The sequence below is a fragment of the Sus scrofa genome, chromosome 13, assembly GCF_000003025.6.
Source record: "Sus scrofa isolate TJ Tabasco breed Duroc chromosome 13, Sscrofa11.1, whole genome shotgun sequence".
Classification (NCBI taxonomy): domain Eukaryota; kingdom Metazoa; phylum Chordata; class Mammalia; order Artiodactyla; family Suidae; genus Sus; species Sus scrofa.
The window spans coordinates 167,814,808-167,835,117 of NC_010455.5; the positions used below are offsets into that span (position 1 = coordinate 167,814,808).

Here is a 20,310-nt window from a genome sequence, read left to right on the forward strand (position 1 = left end):
TATGGTATATTACAGATGACAGGAAGCAACACTACATTGCCAGTCTTGTGTCCTCTTAGTTCTTTATATGCTAAGCAACTCTTAGCAGTTCCACAAGCAGCCTTTAACTTTGCACATCACTTTACCTAGCTAGTAAATTCCTACCCATTTCTTGCTCATTCTTTCTGCTTTGAAAGTTTTTCTTATTCTGGCTCCTGCCCTGGGGTAGGGTTAAACATTCTCTATTCTTTCCATTGAGAATAAATTATACTTACTTCTAATAAGCACGTACATATTTTTTATAACTATGTTCCTACTCCTTGACTTTGAATTTCTAAATCACAGGAGCAGTATCTCATTTTTTTTTTTTTTACATGCTTCTGGGGTTAGCATAGGGCTTGGCATATAGTGACCTTAAAAATGAATGTTTGCAGAATGAAAGAGATCAGATGTATTCCATTGACTTTGGTATCCTATAAATCCATTTCCAGCTTGGAATCCTTTACTGATTTCAAATTTCTTATTTCTGTCTGTCCTTCTTTCTAGATTAGATATTCCTACCTATATTTTCCAAATATAGCAAATTCAAATCCACCGCTGAAAAACAGAATTCATTTTCTTTCAAAAAGTTCTATCTATATTTCTATCTCTCCTCATGAAATTATAATGTACTTAGTTGCTGAGGTTTAAAAATTTCAGCATCATTACAAAAGGGAACAGGCTATTTATTTTCTTATGTGAAATCCTTTAACAATTCCAGTATATTTATGGGCTAAAGTTTCAACTTTCAGTGTGGTATCAGGACCTCTAGCAAACTCAGCCCCACCCCACAGAAATTAAACTCTTTGATTAGTTTCATCTTCCACAGACTTCCCCACATTTCTCTGGTACCCTATTAATGCCACTGGATAGTTGTGAGAACCAACTAATAAAATGACAAAAGAGGGCTCTATAAACTACAGAATCCTCTACAAGTATTAATATTATCCTCATCTATCATTCAAAACCCAGCTGAAAGCATCTTCCTCTGTGAAGCCTTTTCAGGTATGCTAACTGTAATGTCTGCTTCTGAACTCAAACAGCATTGCCTATGCCTCTTTTCCCAGCACTGAGGCATATGAATGATCTATTCCAGCAGGAAAAAAAAAAAAATGTTTTTAGTAGAGTATATTATCAAAAGCACATTTTAAACATTTATTTCATCTTTGAACTTTTCCCGCTTATCATGTATTCTTAGGTTGACCAGACATATGAAAACGAGAAAGCTCTATGATAGTGGTTGAACTTCACCTTTGTTGTAAACTTTCTAAAATGAAGTATCTCAGTTTTGGTATAAATGAGAATCATATGTTTTAAAAAAAGATACATTTTTTAATTTGTTTAAAGTTTTACAAGTGGTTCAGATGCACTTCAAATGTTAAGAAGTACTCTATAGCATAGTGGTTTTTTGTTTGTTGTTATTTGGGTTTTTTTTTTTGGTGAGGAGAAAGGTTTACTTTGACAATGCATTTGAATGACATTTCATTAATAATGAAGCTATTAATGCAGTCAGCAAAACAGAAAACTTAAAAAAAACCCTCTGGGAGTTCCATTGTGACTCAGCAGAAAAGAATCTGACTAGCATCCTTGAGGACACAGGTTTGATCCCTCACCTTGCTCAGTGGTTAAGGATCCAGTGTTGCCATGAGCTGTGGTGTAGGTCACAGATGTGGCTTGGATCTGGCATTGCTGTGGCTGTGGTATAGGCCAGTGGCTACAGCTCTGATTTGACCTCTAGCCTGGGAACCTCCATATGCCATGGGTATGGCCCTAAAAAGACCAAAAAAAACCCATCTGATAGAATGCTAACTGTACAATATAAGACTATGACTATTTGTGGTCATACATATAATGAGTAATGTGATAATGAATGTGATAAATGCATAAATATATTAAAAAATTAAAATATATTATTTAATGGATGCCTCCTTATATATTTAAAAGTAACCCACATAAAGATTCAGTTAAATGGAGCTACCTAAAATGTAAGGTAGCTTTATCTTCCTATCTTTGTATTCAAAGTTCTGTTACTATTTGAGGAGAAAAAGTAAAAGGATCAGTAGGATCCACTTTCAGAGGAATTATATGTAGAATCGTATTCACTTGCCAGTGGCCCATGAAAAACTTACTTCAGAACTATTTTCAAAAACAGGTAATGGATTTTTAACTATTATTTTAAATAAACACTTTAAAAAAATCTCTCCTTAGGTTTCAAAAATGCCTCAATTTATTGTTGCTTTTCACCTAAAAAACATACTTCAAACTATGAACTGTATTTCTCTATGACACCAATCAGGTAATACCTATAGGTACACAAAGTTCATTTATAAATTAAGATTCTACAAACAGGATTTAGAATGATGTTAAAAGTGACAGGCTTATTTAAGTTTAAGATAAGACAGCTTCAATCATCTGTCAATGGACATTTGGGTTGTTTCTATGTCTTGGCTATTGTGAATAGTGCTGCAGTGAACACGCAATATACAGCACAAATGAACCTTTCCACAGAAAAGAAAATCATGGACTTGGAGAATAGACTTGTGGTTGCCAAGAGGGAGGAGGAGGGAGTGGGATAGATGGTGCTTGGGATTAACAGATGCCTTTGGAATAGATTAGCAATGAGATCCTGCTGTGTAGCACTGGGAACTATGTCTGGTCACTTATGATGGAGCATGATAATGTGAGAAAAAAAGTATACATGTATGTGTAACTGGGTCACCATGCTGTACAGTAGAAAATTGACAGAACACTGTAAACCAGCTATGATGGAAAAAAATAAAAATCATTATATAAAAAAAAAAGACAGCTTCTTACAGAAGCAGTTGTTCCCATATTAAACTTTATATAACACCAAATTGGCTTTTTTTTTCCTTTTTTCAGTTATTTTCATTTATGTATACTCTTTACAAGTATACCATTTATGTATATACCCTGTTGGGAGTTTATAGTTGGGAGGAGGGGAGGATATAGTAAATGGAGAATGTGGCCTTAAAATCTTCCCTTTCTTCTATTATATAATCAAATAAATTTTACCATAAAAGAGATTCAAGTTTCCGTGAAGTGTCATTTAAATTTAATTTAAAATATAGGGCTAAATATAGCCTATTTACCTCATCTTTAATGATTTTCATGAAAGGAAATATGACTCTCACATTAGTTGCTGTTCGTAAAAGCTGGTAGCATTGATCTACAAAAACTTGTTTTGAAGGATTAGACTTAAGCTGAAGTTTACTCCAGATGAAAATCAACTCCCTGTAAATGAGAAAAAAAAGAGAAATATCAAAAATACAGTTTATTCAAATATAGACATTAGCTATCTTTCCCTGATTCGATAGTTCCCTGTCTGGATGTATACAAAGTGGGTGTAAATGGCTTTTAAGTTAACTCCAAAGTTGCTTTTATTACCTATTTGGGACTAACAGAGGATGCCCACAGTTACTCTTTCTCAATGGTACCATGTTTGGCCCTTTAATTTTCCATATGTACTTCTTCAAGAGTTGCTAAACCAATCTGCTTCCAGCCTCCAAGATTTTTTCACTAAGTACTTGTTCAATATGCTTTATAGAGTTAAAAAAAAAAAAAAGGAACAGAAACATGAGTTTTAGAGTTAGTAGGATCAAGATTTGAATCCTGGGCATTCTTCTAGGTTGCTTTCTTCAAGTGTCAGTTAATGTACTTCATTTACTCTCACTTTTTTTGCTTATTGCTTTACCTGGAAAAATACTTCTTTATTTCTAAGATGAGCTAATCTTTCAAAGTCCACATCAAGTGCTTTTTCTTCATGAAAACCTTCATGATATACCTTGAACTAAAGTAATAACTACTTCAGAACAGATTTTATCTCTCATTGATTTCATGCCTTTCATATACTTCCTTATTTAAGTCCTATTTCCCTGACGACACACTGTGTTGTGGAAGAAGTGGAGAGAACAGAAGCTTAGAAATAAGAGAGACCTATATCTCAACAGAGCATTACATACCAACTGGCATGGCACTACCCAGTTCACAGCTAAACAACCATTTTCTAAGAATAGCCCTGCTACACAGGGTTGGAACCACAGTGGCCATGCCTCCTATGTGACCCTCCTCACTCTCCTTCAAATATTAACTAAGGGATGGGAAACTGACCCCAATTAAGTCAGTTAGGGAATCTCTGGAATATTCACAACTCTAAACTATAACACTTGGGGTCTGTTGGCATTCCTTCTGGTCTGCAACAAGGAAAGATTGAAATCAACTGGCAGTTAAAAAAAAAAAAAAAAAAAAAAAGCAATCTCACTATTAACAGTTATCTTCAAGGACCACCTATATCCTTGCCCTTTTTTGTGGCTCATGTCATACACCTTAGTATCTGTTCTATAAATACTACCTTTCCCCTACACTTGTTAGACATAGGATGATATCATTTGCAAACTGACTAGTATAAATTCCACCTCCATTTTATTACTAGCTGTGTGGCTTTTATCTCTTTTACCCATGGTTTTCTTATACATAAAAAGAATTAAGAGAGGTAAGTGAAAACATGTAAGTGAAATGTCTCGTATATACTGATGTTTCATAAATCACTCACTGGTAACCTTTGCAAAGACCAAAGTTTAATGAAGCTTACATTTTCTTTACAAACAAAGGACCTTAAAGGAAAATAGAGCACTGATTTGGTGTACAAACACATTTCCAAGGCACCTAACTACTAATACAACCATCAAGTTATCTAGTTGCAGAGAGACTTATAACGAGGACTACAGCCACCCTCACCACATAAAATTTTTTTTTCATAGTATACCCATTTAGTGTAAGTAATGTTTAATGGAAGAGTCTGTGAGTCAGGTTGCCTGAGTTTGAATCTTGGCTTCATTATTTACTATTTCAGTAGCTTGGGCTATTATCTACCCCATAAAACTACTGGAGTAAATGAGATAATGTATACATAAAGCATAGACTAAGAGAAGCACTCAGCAAATGTAAGTAGTTGCTATTATAATCATCATCATTATTATTATTGTCATTGATGGTGAGAGAAATGGATTAGAAGCTTGCTTCACTGGCTTGAGATAGAGCAAAACTGGACCGTGAATCAGGTTTTGTTCTCATAGAGGGGAAATGAAGACTAAGCTTAAGACCAAGATGAAACAGACAACACAGACTTAGTAAGCTGGAAAGAATCTTGCTCTTCAAGTTACAGTGAAAATCAACTTTTAAAAGCAAGAAAAAGACCCAGCACTCAGAAATATAAAGGAGAGGTAGAAGAAATAAGAGGGTAGGTGATCAGAACTCAACCAATTAAGAAGGAAGGACAAAGAAGAAGGCTAAAGGTTTCTTTTCAGTTAGGCAGCTTCTATTCTTAGAAGGTGACTGTGGCCAGGAGCAGGAAAGATAGGCACTGTTCTATTTTTAAAGTTCCTTCCTAAAGAGGAGAAATTGCTTAGCTAAGAGAAGAAAATATATTTTCCTTTTTTTTTTTTGGTTTGTTTACACCTGATTCCAGTTTACTTATGAATATGTTAAAATGAAAAGACTAACGATATCCTGTTTAAATAGCTTACAGACTAGGACAGAGAACATTCCTATCACCATAGGAAAAGATATACTATAATAGTCATGACTATGTCCCCTTTCAGAATAACTACATATCAAGAAATAATACTTTGAAAACGACTCATTTATTTATTTGTCTTTTTAGGGCCGTACCCGTGGCACATGAAGGTTTCCGGGCTAGGGGTCTAACTGGAGCTGGAGCTGCTGGCCTACGCTACAGCCATAGCAATGCCAGACCTGAGCCGCGTCTGCGACCTACACCACAGCTCTCAGCAACGCCAGATCCTTAACCCACTGAGTGAGGCCAGGGATCAAACCCGCAACTTCATGGTTCCTAGTCAGATTTGTTTCAGCTGTGCCATGATGGGAACTCAAATACTTTGAAAATTATTTAAATTTGGAGTTCTCGTCGTGGTGCAGTGATTAACGAACCTGACTAGGAACCATGAGGTTGAGGGTTCGGTCCCTGCCCTTACTCAGTGGGTTAAGGAACCGGCGTTGCCGTGAGCTGTGGTGTAGGTTGCAGACGCGGCTCGGATCCCGCGTTGCTGTGGCCCTGGTGTAGGCCGGTGGCTACAGCTCCGATTCGACCCCTAGCCTGGGAACCTCCATATGCCGCGGGAGTGGCCCAGGAAATGGCAAAAAGACAAAAAAAAAAAAAAAAATTATTTAAATTTATGTCTTACCACCATCTCCTATATACATGGTAAACTTTTTAATAAAAGTTTGTATAATAAGAGTAAAAGATAAGTCCACTAATTTCTAGACCCTGTGCTTTTAATCAGCTATTTGACCCTTATCTCTGAGTCCGAAGATTTTAATCTATAAAATCTATAATATGTTAAATAAGTTTAAAACCTCTTCAAGCTATTATTTTTTAAGTATTTAAGAACTTAAAAATTTGAAAGCATTTATTTAAAAATGTTTATAGCCCATATCATTTCATATTATGATGTTAGGCAAATGAAACCTAGTTTTCTCTTAAGAATTAATGATATGTCAGAGTGGTAGGGTTGTGTTTGTGTGTACTGGGGTAGGAGAGGCAGAAGTTGTCAGAATATTTCCTAATTATTATTCATGATTTCACCTAATAGCACTTGAAGGGTTGATAATAAACGTACTCTCAAACCACATTCTTAATTACATGATTGGTGGGTAAATTGGATGCTTCATATATTCTGCTAAAAACTTTTAAGTGTTTTAAAAATGTTGAGAAAAACTAATAGTCACATACTACTATTTATACCAGCACCCCCCAAATGAAATTCTTAGGTATCAATCTAACTAAATATGTACAAGGTTACAAGATCTGTATTAGGAAAACTACAAAACTCTTACAAATGAAATCAAAGGACTGAACAAATGGAGAGAGATTCCATGTTCATGGGTAGGAAGACTCAATACTGTCGGTTATCAGTTCTTCCCAATTTAATCAATCCCAGGTTCAATCCCAGTCTAAATCCCAACAGGTTATTTTACAAATATCAACAAACTTATTCTAAAGTTTATATGGAGAGACAAAACACCCAGAATAGCCAATACAACACTGAAGAACAAAGTTGGAGGACTGATGCTACCCTACTTCAAGACTTAATATAAATCAAACATAATGAAGACAGTGTTGTACTAGAAAAAGAACAAACATATAGATCAATGGAAGAGAACAGAGAGCCTAGAAATAGACCTATATAAATACAGTCACTGTTCTTTGATGAAGGAGCAAAGGCAATACAATAGAACAAAGATGGCCTTTTTAAGAAATGGTGCTAGAGCAACTAGACATCCACATTAGAAAAAAAAAATGAATCTAGACACAGACCTTACACCTTTTACAAAAATTAAAAATGGATCATGGTCTAAATAGAAAATGCCAAAACTTATAATAAAACTCCTAGAAGATAACACAGGAGAATACCTAGATAACCTTGCATATGATGGTGCCTTTTTAGATACAATACCAAGACATGATCTATGAAAGAAATAATTGATAAGCTGAAATTCATTTAGATTAAAAGATTCTCCATTTAAGACAATATCAAGAGACTTAAAAGACAAACCACAGATTGGGAGAAAATGTTTGTTAAAGACACATCAGATAAATTACTATTATTCACAACATACAAAGAACTCTTAAAATTCGGGAGTTCCCGTCGTGGCGCAGTGGTTAACGAACCCAACTAGGAACCATAAGGTTGCGGGTTCGATCCCTGCCCTTGCTCAGTGGGTTAACGATCTGGCGTTGCCGTGAGCTGTGGGGTAAGTCGCAGACGCGGCTCGGATCCCGCGTTGCTGTGGCTCTGGCGTAGGCCGGTGGCTACAGCACCGATTAGACCCCTAGCCTGGGAACCTCCCATATGCTGTGGGAGTGGCCCAAGAAATGGCAAAAGACAAAAAAAAATTTCAACAAGAAAACAACCCAGTTAAAAAATGGGCCAAAGACCTTAACAGACACTTCATCAAAGAAGATATACAGATAGAAAATAAGCATATGAAAAGATGCTTCACATTGTATGTCATCAGGGAAATGCAAATTAAAACAACGAAATACCACTACACACCTATTAGAATGGCCAAAATCTGGGACATTGAAAATAACAAATGCTGGTGAGGATGTGGCAAAGGAACTCTCACACGTTGCTGATGGAAATGAAAAATGGTACAGCCACTCTGGAAGACAGTTTGGCAATTTCTTACAAAACTAAACATACCCTTACCATATGATCTAGCAATCATGCTCCTTGGTATTTACCCAAAGGAGTTGAAAACTTATGTCCACACAAAAACCTGCACACAGATGTTTAGAGCAGCTTTATTCATAACTGCAAAATCTTGGAAGCAACCAAGAGGTCCTCTGAGGTGATGGATAAATAAACTGTACATCCAGATAATGGAATATTATTCACTAAAAAGAAATGAGCTATCAAGTTGTAAAAAGACTTGGAGGAACCTTAAATGAATATTACTAAATGAAAGAAGCCTATCTGAAAGGCTACATACTGTATGATTCCAACTATATGATATTCTGGAAAGGTAACACTATGGAGATAGGGAAAAGAAAAAAAAAAGTGGTTTCCAGAGGTGGGGGCAGGGTGGGAGGGAGAGATGAATAGGTAGAGCACAGAGGATTTTTTAGGGCAGTGGAAATACTCTATGATACTATAATGATGAATATATGTCATTATATATTTGCTCAAACTCAGAATAATTAACACCAAGAGTGAGCCCTAAGGTAAACTGTGGACTTTGGATGACTAATATGTGTCAGTGTAGGTTCATCCTTGGTGAAAAATGTGCTATTCACAGTGAGTGATCTTGATAATGGGGGAGGATATGCATTTGTGGGGACAGAGAGTATATGGGAAAGTCTGTACCTCCCTCTTGATTTGGTTGTAAACCTAAAACTGCTCTAAAAAATAAACTAAAAAAATACTAAATTTAAAACATAATCATTTCACTATAATACATTCCTTAAACATTAACACAATTGCTGGTACATGATCACTTTTTTAATCCTTTAGGTCTTGCAACCTACTACTGTTTCTTGTATAGTAAACAAGAAAAAGACAGTGGCTTAACATTTTCACATAACTTTTTAAAAAATATTAAGTACAGTCTCTGCTAAACAATTCTTTTCCCCATCTCACCATTTCAATTTATGTATTAGGAATACTTACCAGATACAATACATATCCCCATTCTGGAGCTGTGAAATAAGAAAGGATTCGCAGAGTTGCAAGGCTAACATAGTCTTGCCTTCTTTCTCAGTGTTACAGATGATATCAATTCCACTCTTACAATCAGTTTTCAGTAAATGCTATAAGAGAAAAAGAAAAATCAACTTGTATCGTTAAAAATATTTAGAAAGACAGCTGCAATAAATATTTAAATTGAGCATTCAGAAATGAGATTTCTAGTTTTCTTCTACAAAGACAATGATGAACTGTATAGAAATATTTTCATGGTTTCATAGTTTCACTATACAGCACCTACAGTTTACAGTGACTACTTTTAATCTCACTAATGTCCACAACTTGTAGGAACACAGGGTTCATATTAGGAAAAGATTAATTCTTTCAGCTTTAAAAAAACACAACAAAATAACAAATATAAGCATTTAATTTCTTACTATTTATTTAAGAAGCAAAAATCATGCTTCACAGTTTTTATTTAACCTCTTCTCTGTCACATCAGAAGCTCATTCAACCCAAATAAGGCTTGTCAAAGAAAATTTTTATTTCATCATTTGTTCATATCAGACTCAGTATAATTCAATATGAGCATAAAGAATGGAACCAAGGGGAACACATCTAAATATTGTAATCTTAAAACTTTTGTTTTTACTGTAAAGGGAATTTAATAAGAATGGGTACTTTTTTTTTTTGGTAAGGTGCAAATGGTAATAGGCAAACATAATCTCAAACAATACCTCTCGGAATAGCTGATCTTCTACAGGTGACATAAACAGACACGTGAAGAGTGCTTGATGGAAGTACAAGTCTTTACTGATTTCTGGGTGATTTATACAACATTTAATAAGAGCCATTGCTTCAGGTATGCGTTCACAGGCAATTAGGTATCTGGCACGTAGTTCAAAGAATAGTGGATTTTCAGAACTTAAATATTTGTTCACTATATTAAAAAGAAAACAGACTCTTATTACTCTCAAAAAAAGACTGTCACAAACTTTGTTCTTTGAAACTTTAGCAGTAACATGTGGTATCTAGCTAAACTAACTAGTTATTTAATTAAATATCACTTTCCTTAGAGTTTATTTGTGAAAAGAATATTCATTTAAATGACTGGAAAAACGGAAATATGAGTGACATCAAAGCTGTGCTCAAGAAATATCTGCAGATTCTTTCTCAGTCTAAAAAGTAAACAAAATTATAAAAAGAAAAAAACATGAAATTTTTTTTATATACACTATTATGTTAAAATATATTTCAAATGACATGAGGTCTGGAATTTCTTTCCAGTCTAAGATTATGTATGTTATCTTCTTGCTGCCCAGTATTTTCATTACTGTAAGATTAAAAGGCCAAATCCTAATTTGTCATTAAAATCACATTAATTCAGATTAGTTATAGAGAAATGTAATCTGAATTAATGAAGTTCAATCATTAAAAGAAATATGTTTTATCACTTTCCAAAAAAAAATTAAGCTAACAGTAGTGCCAAATAGGACTGCTTATATATGCTCATGCATCCTTAAGGATAACTACTAATTAATACTTGCTTTTACACAATTTTAAAATATACAAACACCTTTATATAATCATTTAGACCTAACAACAACCTCATGACAGGTATAATCATTGTTTTATAGATCACAAAACTGAGTCTCAGAGAGGTCAAATGACTTGCCCAAGGACAAAGAATTAATTAAATAAGTGGCAGAGCAGCAACTGGAACCCATTTTCATGACTTCGAATCCAAAAGTGTTTTAATTGGTTACACATGGTTAATCACTAGCTTCTGAAATGCCTACAAATACTGTTTTGTTTGAGCTTCAACATTTGCCTTATAATTCTGTTTATAACATATAAGCAGACACTAATATGTATATATAAACTTCTAATGCAAAGATAAACTTCAGACTTATTTTTACCCTAATGATCACCAACTAGAGGAGAGTCATCCACATTAGTGAGATTCTAGAGCAGCTTTTCCCAAAGTGAGGTATGCTAGTTTAAATATAAAAGGACTATTAATGTGTATATGTACACATACACACATACATACATACCTATACATAAACTGTATATACTAAGCCCATCAGCCCCCACACCAACCAGCTCCTATTTCCTTTCTACTCCTTTGTGGTTCTAGCTCCTACTCAGAGAAGCCTAAAGCTACTTTAAAAGCCCAAATTCTTTTCTTCTGTTCTCAATCCCTATGAATCTGCCTTTGCATAGCTCCTGACCCCTGCAGCCACATTCCCCAGTTTCCTCAGAGATTCCTTCATACTGTCACCCTTACCTTCCTTGTATTTGATGGTTCATACCTTTTCTCAATGATCCAACTCTTCCTCCTCTGATCTCAGTTTTTTTTTTTTTAATTCCATTCTGAGACCCTCACATGAAGTGCTAGTCTCCTTTGCATTATTCCTTATATTTATACTACTATACCACTTGTCACATATACCTTAGCTCTTTACTTCTATAGTCTTGGCCTACTTTCCATCTCATTCCACCACTATGTACTACTTCTGATCTTATCTCTTTTTTCATCTGCTCTCACATCTTTGTTCTAGTCCTCTACACTTGTATCCAGGGTCAGCTTGCTCTTAAGCCCTAGAATCATAGCCCCTTCTCCACTCAGTTCTATTCAAAACCCACTCCCACCCCTTTACCTGGGACAAATGGAAAGATCTTAGCCTACTCATGACAATCAGTGATGTGAAATGTCTTTCTCACCAGACCATTGTCTGAATGGTTCCAGGGCTGGGAGGTCTTGTCTTGCACTCCACAGGCTCTCACCATGCTCTCACTTTGTGCTTATTCACTGCTACTGAGCTTACACTCTAAGTTTTGGTGACCAAAATGTTTTGGGGCTCAGGACTAATATGGCAAAAAAAAAAAATTTTTTTTTTAAGATTTAACTAGAAGTAGTTGACAGAGCTTCCTGACTCAAAAGGAAATTTTGGCTAACAGGAACCACTGTGGATCTAGGTTGGAGAGGAAGTAATGTCAAAAAAAAAGTATGCAGGTGGTAAGGGAATAAGACAAACAATTTCTATTAATGAATATTTGGGAAATACTGCTTTTAGAGTATTTGGAATTGAAATTTACTTATTCACATAATTAAGTCATTCATTCACTTATGCATTCATCATGTGGTGATTCATTCAATGAACTATTACTTATACTGAGTGCCTACTCTGTACTAGGCACTGGGCTAGATACAGGATACACAGTAGTGTATATCAAAACAAAAACTGAAACACTGAGTTCCATCCTTCACAGAGTTTCCTATATAATGGAGATTCTATGTGCTTAAACAGGGCATTTTGTTTTAAGAGTGTTCCTACTTAATTAGATTTTTAAAATATAAAGTGACCAAAAAAAAAAAATTTGTAAATAAGCAATATCTGGATGGTAAATGTGTTAACACTGAATTCCCATTAATAAATGGGAGATTAGTAGAAATAATTGTACATAGTCTTCTGTTAAAAAAATCACTCTTAGGGCAGTTCCCCCGTGGACCAGAGGTTAGGATCCAGCACATTCACTACTGTGGCCCAGGTTCAATCTCTGGTCTGGGAACTGAGATCCCATATCAAGCTACTGCAAGCCATGGCCAAAAAATTATTAAAAAAAAAGAAAGAAAGAAGAAGAACAGAGGTTCTCCTAACTCCTTAAAAAAAAAAAAAAAAAAAAAAAAAATCACTCTTTCGTTGAGTTAATATAACAAATTAAACACACTTCATGTGAAAATACATTACTCTTATTCAATATTATAAAATAAAGAAAAATCATTATTACTGCTCTAGTTAGAAAATGAAATTGTGTTTGCTTCTCACAAATGTTGGTTTAGATTTTGAGTCTCCTGAAGTACCTATCTCCTGAGATGCTGGCTGGGCTTTAAGAACAGCTTGCAACACTGGATCTTCCCATGGGCCACCATCTCTAATGATTCGAGTCACCAGTTCCAGATTCACATTTCCATATCTGCGGAGGTGATTCTGGCATTCCTAGGAGAGAAAAATCATTTTGGCTTTGTAAATTTAAAGGGGTTAAAAACTAAACTTGATCATCATTGTCAGTAAAATGACTGATGGTCAATGAGGCAGCTGATAAACTATTAAAAGAGAAAGGGTTGCTTTAGTAACCTAAGTAGGGTGTCAAAGCCCCATGAGTACACAAATAGGCTTTAATGCCAAAGGTTACACAGTTTGTACATAATTGAACTTAGAAAATCCCATTTCATCAGGGATGGAGTGTAACCTAAGGGAAAAACATAAGGGATGCATCATTGCAAAGAAAAGATTTCAAAAACCTAATGGAAAAACTCACAGGATGCAGCGTTTCTAGGAAAAGAACCAGGTTGCAAAAATGTAAAACGTGTATGTTCAGTAAATTTATGTGAGGGCTCATAAAGTTTAAGTTTTTAATTATGGCAGGCAAGAGCCTGACAATAAGGGAATGGAGAGGTCCCTGTCCAATGCAAACTCTAGTTGGCAGGTAGGTACAGGTACCCTTCTCTGATTCCCAAGGTAGAATTTTAGATGTGGTAGAAGGTTGGAAGATGGAAATTCTATTCCCCTTTGTTATGTAAATAAATTTATAGTCTTGGGCTGAAAAAGGACAGGTTGAAGGAATAAATCCAGCTTATAATATGAAGACTTTGCATTAGATCTAAGATAAAGGCATTATTGATAAGTTGGGCATTAACTGATAATTTGTCTATGTCCTCTGGGGGAATTTAAAGGTATTAGAAATGATTTTAGAGAATCTGTTATCTTAGCCTTGTGATTAAAATATTAATTATGCAACATAAGTTTGTAAATAATATTTAATATTCAGGAGAACATGGTTTACTGAATTTATAGATTTATTAGACTTAAATTTTATAAGGTTTAATCATTTGTTTATGCTTTCTTGATTCATTATATACTTTGTTAGATATTTTTTAAAATGTTTCATGGAATTTAATTTCATAATTTAAAAAGATTAACTAAAGGCCTAGTGGAGGTATAGGCAGATTTTTTTTAAATGCATAAATTGAGCCTAAGGCCTTAAGAAAAAAGTAAATATTGAAATTGGCAATGGTAAAAATTAGAATAACCTGCACATCAAAACACAAACATGTGTCAGAATTGTACTAAAAAAAATCACTCAGACATGAAAAACTTAATAACAGTTATAAAGTGAAGTTTAAGGATAAAACCATATATATTTATAAATTTTACTTATCAGATTAATCATTAGGTTACATATTCAAAGTGGCAATAAACACTCTGCTTTTATTAAATTGCCATGTTTTCATCATTTAGCATTCCAAAATGATATCTATATGCCACTTTTCATTCATTATTAAAATACATAAAAGGTTTTGTTTTATAAAAGAACAAAGAAGTAGAAGAAATCAAGTTTCAAGATAAAGAATCATTCAAAGAAGTCAAAACATGGAAGTATCTTCTAAAAGTTATTTAGGGCATTCCAAATTAAAATGAGCAAGCAAGAAGAAACTATAAACAATGGGCAAGTTACTTAACCTTCTCTGCTCCTTCAGTTAACTCCTCTGCATAGTGGATACTAATAACACCTACTTCATAGGATTGTTGTGAGGATTCAATAATACACATTATTGAAAAGTGCTTGGGATAATGCCTGGCACATAATGAGCACTTAATACATGTTAGCTATTATTGGGGTTCCCGTCGTGGCTCAGCAATTAACGAACCCAACTAGCATACATGAGGATGCAGGTTCAATCCCTGGTCTTGATCAGTGGGTTAAGGATCCAGTGTTGCTGTGAACTGTGGTGTAGGTTGCAGATGTGGCTTGGATCTCGCATTGCTGTGGCTGTGGTGTGGGCCAGCAGCTACAGCTCCAACTGGACCCCTAGCCTGGGAACCTCCATGTGCCATGGGTGTGGCCCTAAAAAGTAAAAAAAAAAAAAAAAAAAAAAAAAAAAGTTAGCTATTATTTTTTCTAGTTTAAGATTCTGAGTAAATATTTTATTTAGGACACCTAATTCTTAGCATAAAATTAATTTTTACACTTCTTGTGTTAGCATGTTACAACAGTCATTAAAATAAGGTTTAAAGTTACTGATCAGCCATGATTTTTTAACACATGTAACATAATCATCTGTGGCAACAGCTTCATGGTTAAAAACAATCATCAATTTCAAACCTCACCATAAACAAACTCCTAAATTACTCTCATGTATGTCTACTCATGTAGACATACATATTGATGTCCATAAAATTAAACTATTGTAAACTGGCTTTTGGTCCAATTAAAGCATAAGAAATAAGGTGACCTAGATGCCAGCCTCTGATTCACTAACTAGGCTTTAGCTCTGCAGCTGAGCTCTTGGACAGCCTATCTTTCTAACAGTGTTAAAGTGTATGAGGCACCAATCACACAGCCATCAGCACTGTGGGGCCTAGAAAAGGATTTGGGCCTAAGTCAATATATGGTGAATAGATCTACTGCTGATTTCTTAAAGCTGGAAAACTGGATAAACAAACAAACAAAAACACTTGGAGGTCTTGTTAACAGATTCCCAGGTCCCAACTCCAACTTACTGAATCAAAGTTTTTAGGGGAAAACCCTGATAATCTATATTTAACAATCCTCACCCCAGAGTCAACTCTGGCATACTTTTTGACTGCACCCGGCTACATTTACTGTGCATTTTCATAAATGTTTATACTATAAATTATATACTTGTATACCTATCAATCCTTCACTAAAATTAATAAACTAGCTTAAGTTCATTTTTCTAAGATAAAAATTATAAATGAAAGGTTTGTTTTTTGTGTGTGGACACTCCTTGAGTCAAGTACATCATATTTTGGAGACCACTTCTATGGGGAAATAACTCTGGATAAGAAATAGAGATGAGGAGTCCCCGTCGTGGCGCAGTGGTTAACAAATCCGACTAGGAACCATGAGGTTGCAGGTTTGATCCCTGCCCTTGCTCAGTGGGTTAAAGATCAGGCGTTGCCCTGAGCTGTGGTGTAGGTCACAGACAAGGATCGGATCTCACGTTGCTATGGCTGTGGCATAGGCTGGCAGCTACAGCTCTGATTAGACCCTAGCCTGGGAACCTCCATATGCCATGGGAGCGGCCCAAGAAATACCAAAAAGACAAAAAAAAAAAAAAAAAAAAAAAGAAATAGAGATGAAATAAGATTTCATTTTGGTCTTTCATAGGATGAAAGAAAACAAATTTCTAAGTATCTTTTGGCTCTTTCTCTAAATAGTATAGAGGCTTTTTGGATGATATTCAGTTTAAAAGCCCTCCAAGTGAAAAAGGAAGCACTTAAATCACTACAGAATTTACAACTTTTCTAGAGTATATTCATATTGTATTTTTAAAGAATGCTTTCCTGAAGTAAAAAATTGGGCCTGTATATGAATGTAATCCTTTATTTACCCACTGCAGTGTACTAAATATAATTCCCTCAGAAACTTCCATTCAATGTTGTGTCTTTTGGAGTTCCCATCGTGGCTCAGTGGTTAACGAATCCGACTAGGAACCATGAGGTTGTGGGTTCGATCCCTGGCCTCACTCAGTGGGTTAAGGATCCAGCGTTGCTGTAAGCTATGGTGTAGGCTGCAGACACAGCTCGGATCTGGCGTTGCTGTGGCTCTGGTATAGGCTGCCGGCTACAGCTCCGATTGGACCCCTAACCTGGGAACCTCTATATGCCCTGGGTGCGGCCCTGGAAAAATGACAAAAAAAAAAAAAAAAAAAAAAGACAATCTTGTGTCTTTGCAGAAAACATAACTTTCCTCACTCTTCTTTCGGAATCTGTTTAGTTTTAAAAGACTCTTCTTCCTTGAACCTGTTGCCACTTTAGAGTTGGCCACTACAACATGTCTGTGAAGCTGCAGGTCAGTGTTCTGGCCATTTCACAAACTTGATCTGAACGCTTTCACTTCTCATAGGATGAAAGTTCTTAATGCTCTGATTAAGGACCTCTCAATTTACCTACCTATTCATTCACTTACTATTGCACATCGTGACTCTTTCTCCAGTCTAGTTTCTTCCTTGTTTCCCAAACTTAACCTTGTACTTTCTTGCTTATGCCTTTTCTGTATCACTCTTTTTCTCCTACAACTTCATATAAACTTAACTAAATCCTTTTCTAAGCATCTTTCCACATAGAAAAGCCTCCAGTAACTACTTCAATTCATAATAATTTTTCTCCTGCAATATTCAAAATTTGTACTACTCCACTCTTCTAGTACTTACCATAAAGGAGGAAGGCCCTGCATTATTAAGTGTTGCTATCTTACTTCGTAGGTAGTTAAAAGCTTCAACAGAATCAGAGAAGGAAAGGTACACCAGAGAAGTCATTCTCAGTAATAAATAACTTTTAAAATCAAAACAGGGTTTATGGAAATCTGTATAAATAGAAGCACTATGAAACATCTGTCTTATTTTAAGTGAAATACAGATTCCAGAATAAACTTACAAAATACCAAGTCAAACTCATTCATAAGCAAGCTATCGCAGCAAATCAAAGGAAAAAATATAAAAAGGTATTCAGTGTGGTTAACTTTACGAAAATGAAGCCTTAAAAATACAGTAAAATTTTTATAATACTTTGAAGTGAGATAAGAATGATCATATCTTTTATTATTATGCTTTCATTGGTTATCTTATGGCAAAACACTTTTAAATTCAAAGATGTTATGCAACTTTCTTTTACATAAAGACAATTCTCACAAATTTGCTGTTTTTCTGGGCTAAGTTCCTAAGAAGTATTTACCATGTTTTTGAGGAAATAAATTTGCTCATATAAAGACAATAGTACACAATGAAAAAAGCTACTGCTTTGTAAAAGAAGTTCTTAAGGAGAAAATAATTGTAAATGGATGTTTCAACGTATTTGCATCATTATATGACTGTTGCTGAAAATCGATGTCACATATAATGCTTGTATCCACTGACATTTAAAAACTAAAATTAGAAATTTCTGTTTATATATCCTTCATCTGGAACATTTTAATGAGTTTTCAATTTATTTGTTAAAAAATTATTAGTGTTCAAGAAAACAATGCTTTTAGAAACAATAGAAATTTAGTAGTCAAATTGCAATAAAATTGTAAGTTTGATGGAGAGCATTTAAAATTGAGTATCAAATAGAAAATGTCTCCATTTGGACCAAAGGTTTACTTTTTACCTATGACAACTGTTAAAACCAAGTATCAAAGTAAACTGAACTTAAAAGTCAGACCGAACTACTCTATGACCAACTGTTAAAATTTTTCAAAAATACATTCAGTCATACTTGTGTCATTAAAGTCAATGCTGTTAAAATATTATTTTATTTTTATCCTTTTAAAATATAGTTTTATGTTTTATAATGTATATAGTATTAGTACATGTACTAAATGACAAATTATACTAATTTGGGGGATATGTGCTCAAACTTTAAAAAAATCTAGATGGGTATGATATCAGAAGTCTGGGGATTCCTGGTTTTAGGTATTATTTGTTTTTATATCTGTGTTTGGAATCAAATATAAAACTCATTTTCCATTGACCCTAATGTCATGTCAGCTTTCTTTAATATCTCCTGATCTGATCTGCTTCTTCCTTGCCATTTCTTTAACTTACACTCTAGTCTAGGCCTTCATCTGCTCTCACTCAGATAACCACACTAAAGTTTTATTCCACCCTCTCCCCAGTAAGGCAGTCTTGAAAAGGTTTTAAAACGTTAGGGCTCTGAAGCATTTAAGACAGTAGTATAAATAAGAAACATGTCTTTAAACCTATTTTTTTGATGTATATATTATTGCAAACACACAGGTATATAATTTCAAATAATAGATCAGGAAATACTGGAAAGAATGCTGGGCTGAGAATAGGATTTAGGTCCTTGTTCTGCTTCTATAAACCTCACCTCCACTGGACCTTAATTTTCTTATCTATAAAATAAGGGACTGTTGAATTAAATAGTTTCTAAGATGACTCTCAGTATCAAAATTATAAAAATGCATTACGCCTATAAATTACACATATTAAGTTTTTGTAAATAACTGGAATCATGCACTTAGTCAAGTATTTAAGATAGATCTTTTGAGGCTTTTTTAAAAATGAATATTTAATTATGAGTAATTACTTCCTGTTTAATAAACCTAATTACATTTTGAAAGAATTTAGGTAACAATGTAAATGTGAAATTATCAATTTCCTTCTGAAGGGGAAGTATAATTGGGTTTCAGAATTAACTGGTGGTTGCCACGCTAATGAAATCACAATCCTACCATCAATATTTTAAAACAAGTAATGAAATAACATGGCCAGCAGAGAAGTGCTACTGTTATGGTTCCTACCTGTAAGATAGACCCTAAAGCAGAATTATATGCAAGATTTATTTGAGTACAGGATACTATGCAGAGAAATAAATATAAAATCTTTTCAGGAGAAAGAGCACTGGAGTCAGTCAAGAGAACGTGTCACAGTATAGGCTATGCCTCAGATTGAGCAAGTTACTTATCTCTACTAAATACTGTTGAATGGATGAATGAGTGAATATCTCTGGTTCTTGGTTTCATCATTTATTTAAAAATTAGATTGGACTTAATACCCTCTATAGTTCTTTACAGGTAAGTTTTCTCTGAGAAAATAGAAACTACTTCAGCACTAATATGCTGATAATTCTAATTATTATGTATCAGGACACTACACAATCAGCTTTTAATGAATAATGAATGCCTCAAAGAACCTGATATGCTTTCAGAGGTAGTTTCAAAAAGTCCTATCATTGATTTTAAAGGCACTTACATATCTACTCCTGACAACACAAAATTGCATAGAATACATAAGATCTTTATTTATGGTTGGGTACTATGGTGTGAATAACTGTCAATGCACATTTCTTTTGAGATGATTGCTCTTCCATGTGTCCGAGTATACTGGCCTTTCCTGAGATATGCAACTTACTGATGTTGACACCCCTATCTTTTGGAGGCTTGCTCTTGGTCCCTTGAGTTTAACTATCTCAGGTTTATTATATATTTTATGCTTGAAATAACTCTGGGTCTTTTATCTCTTCAAAGTGATTAC

General features: G+C 34.6%; 1 protein-coding gene across 8 annotated transcripts in view; it reads right to left on the bottom strand.

The window, feature by feature from the left end:
* The window catches only part of ZNF654 (zinc finger protein 654), an 88,079-nt gene that overhangs the window by 7,103 nt on the left and 60,666 nt on the right, over positions 1–20,310 (bottom strand). For 4 of the 8 annotated variants that reach the window (XM_021070740.1, XM_021070739.1, XM_021070741.1 and 1 more), the window contains exons 4-7: positions 13,111–13,246; positions 9,980–10,182; positions 9,228–9,367; positions 3,129–3,270 (exon numbers count right to left, since the gene is read on the bottom strand). In XM_021070740.1, coding sequence (XP_020926399.1) covers positions 3,129–3,270; positions 9,228–9,367; positions 9,980–10,182; positions 13,111–13,246 — 621 coding nt within the window. The remainder of the gene's footprint in view (positions 1–3,128; positions 3,271–9,227; positions 9,368–9,979; positions 10,183–13,110; positions 13,247–20,310) is intronic. The other 4 variants (XM_021070747.1, XM_021070742.1, XM_021070746.1 and 1 more) reach the window with 1 other exon arrangement.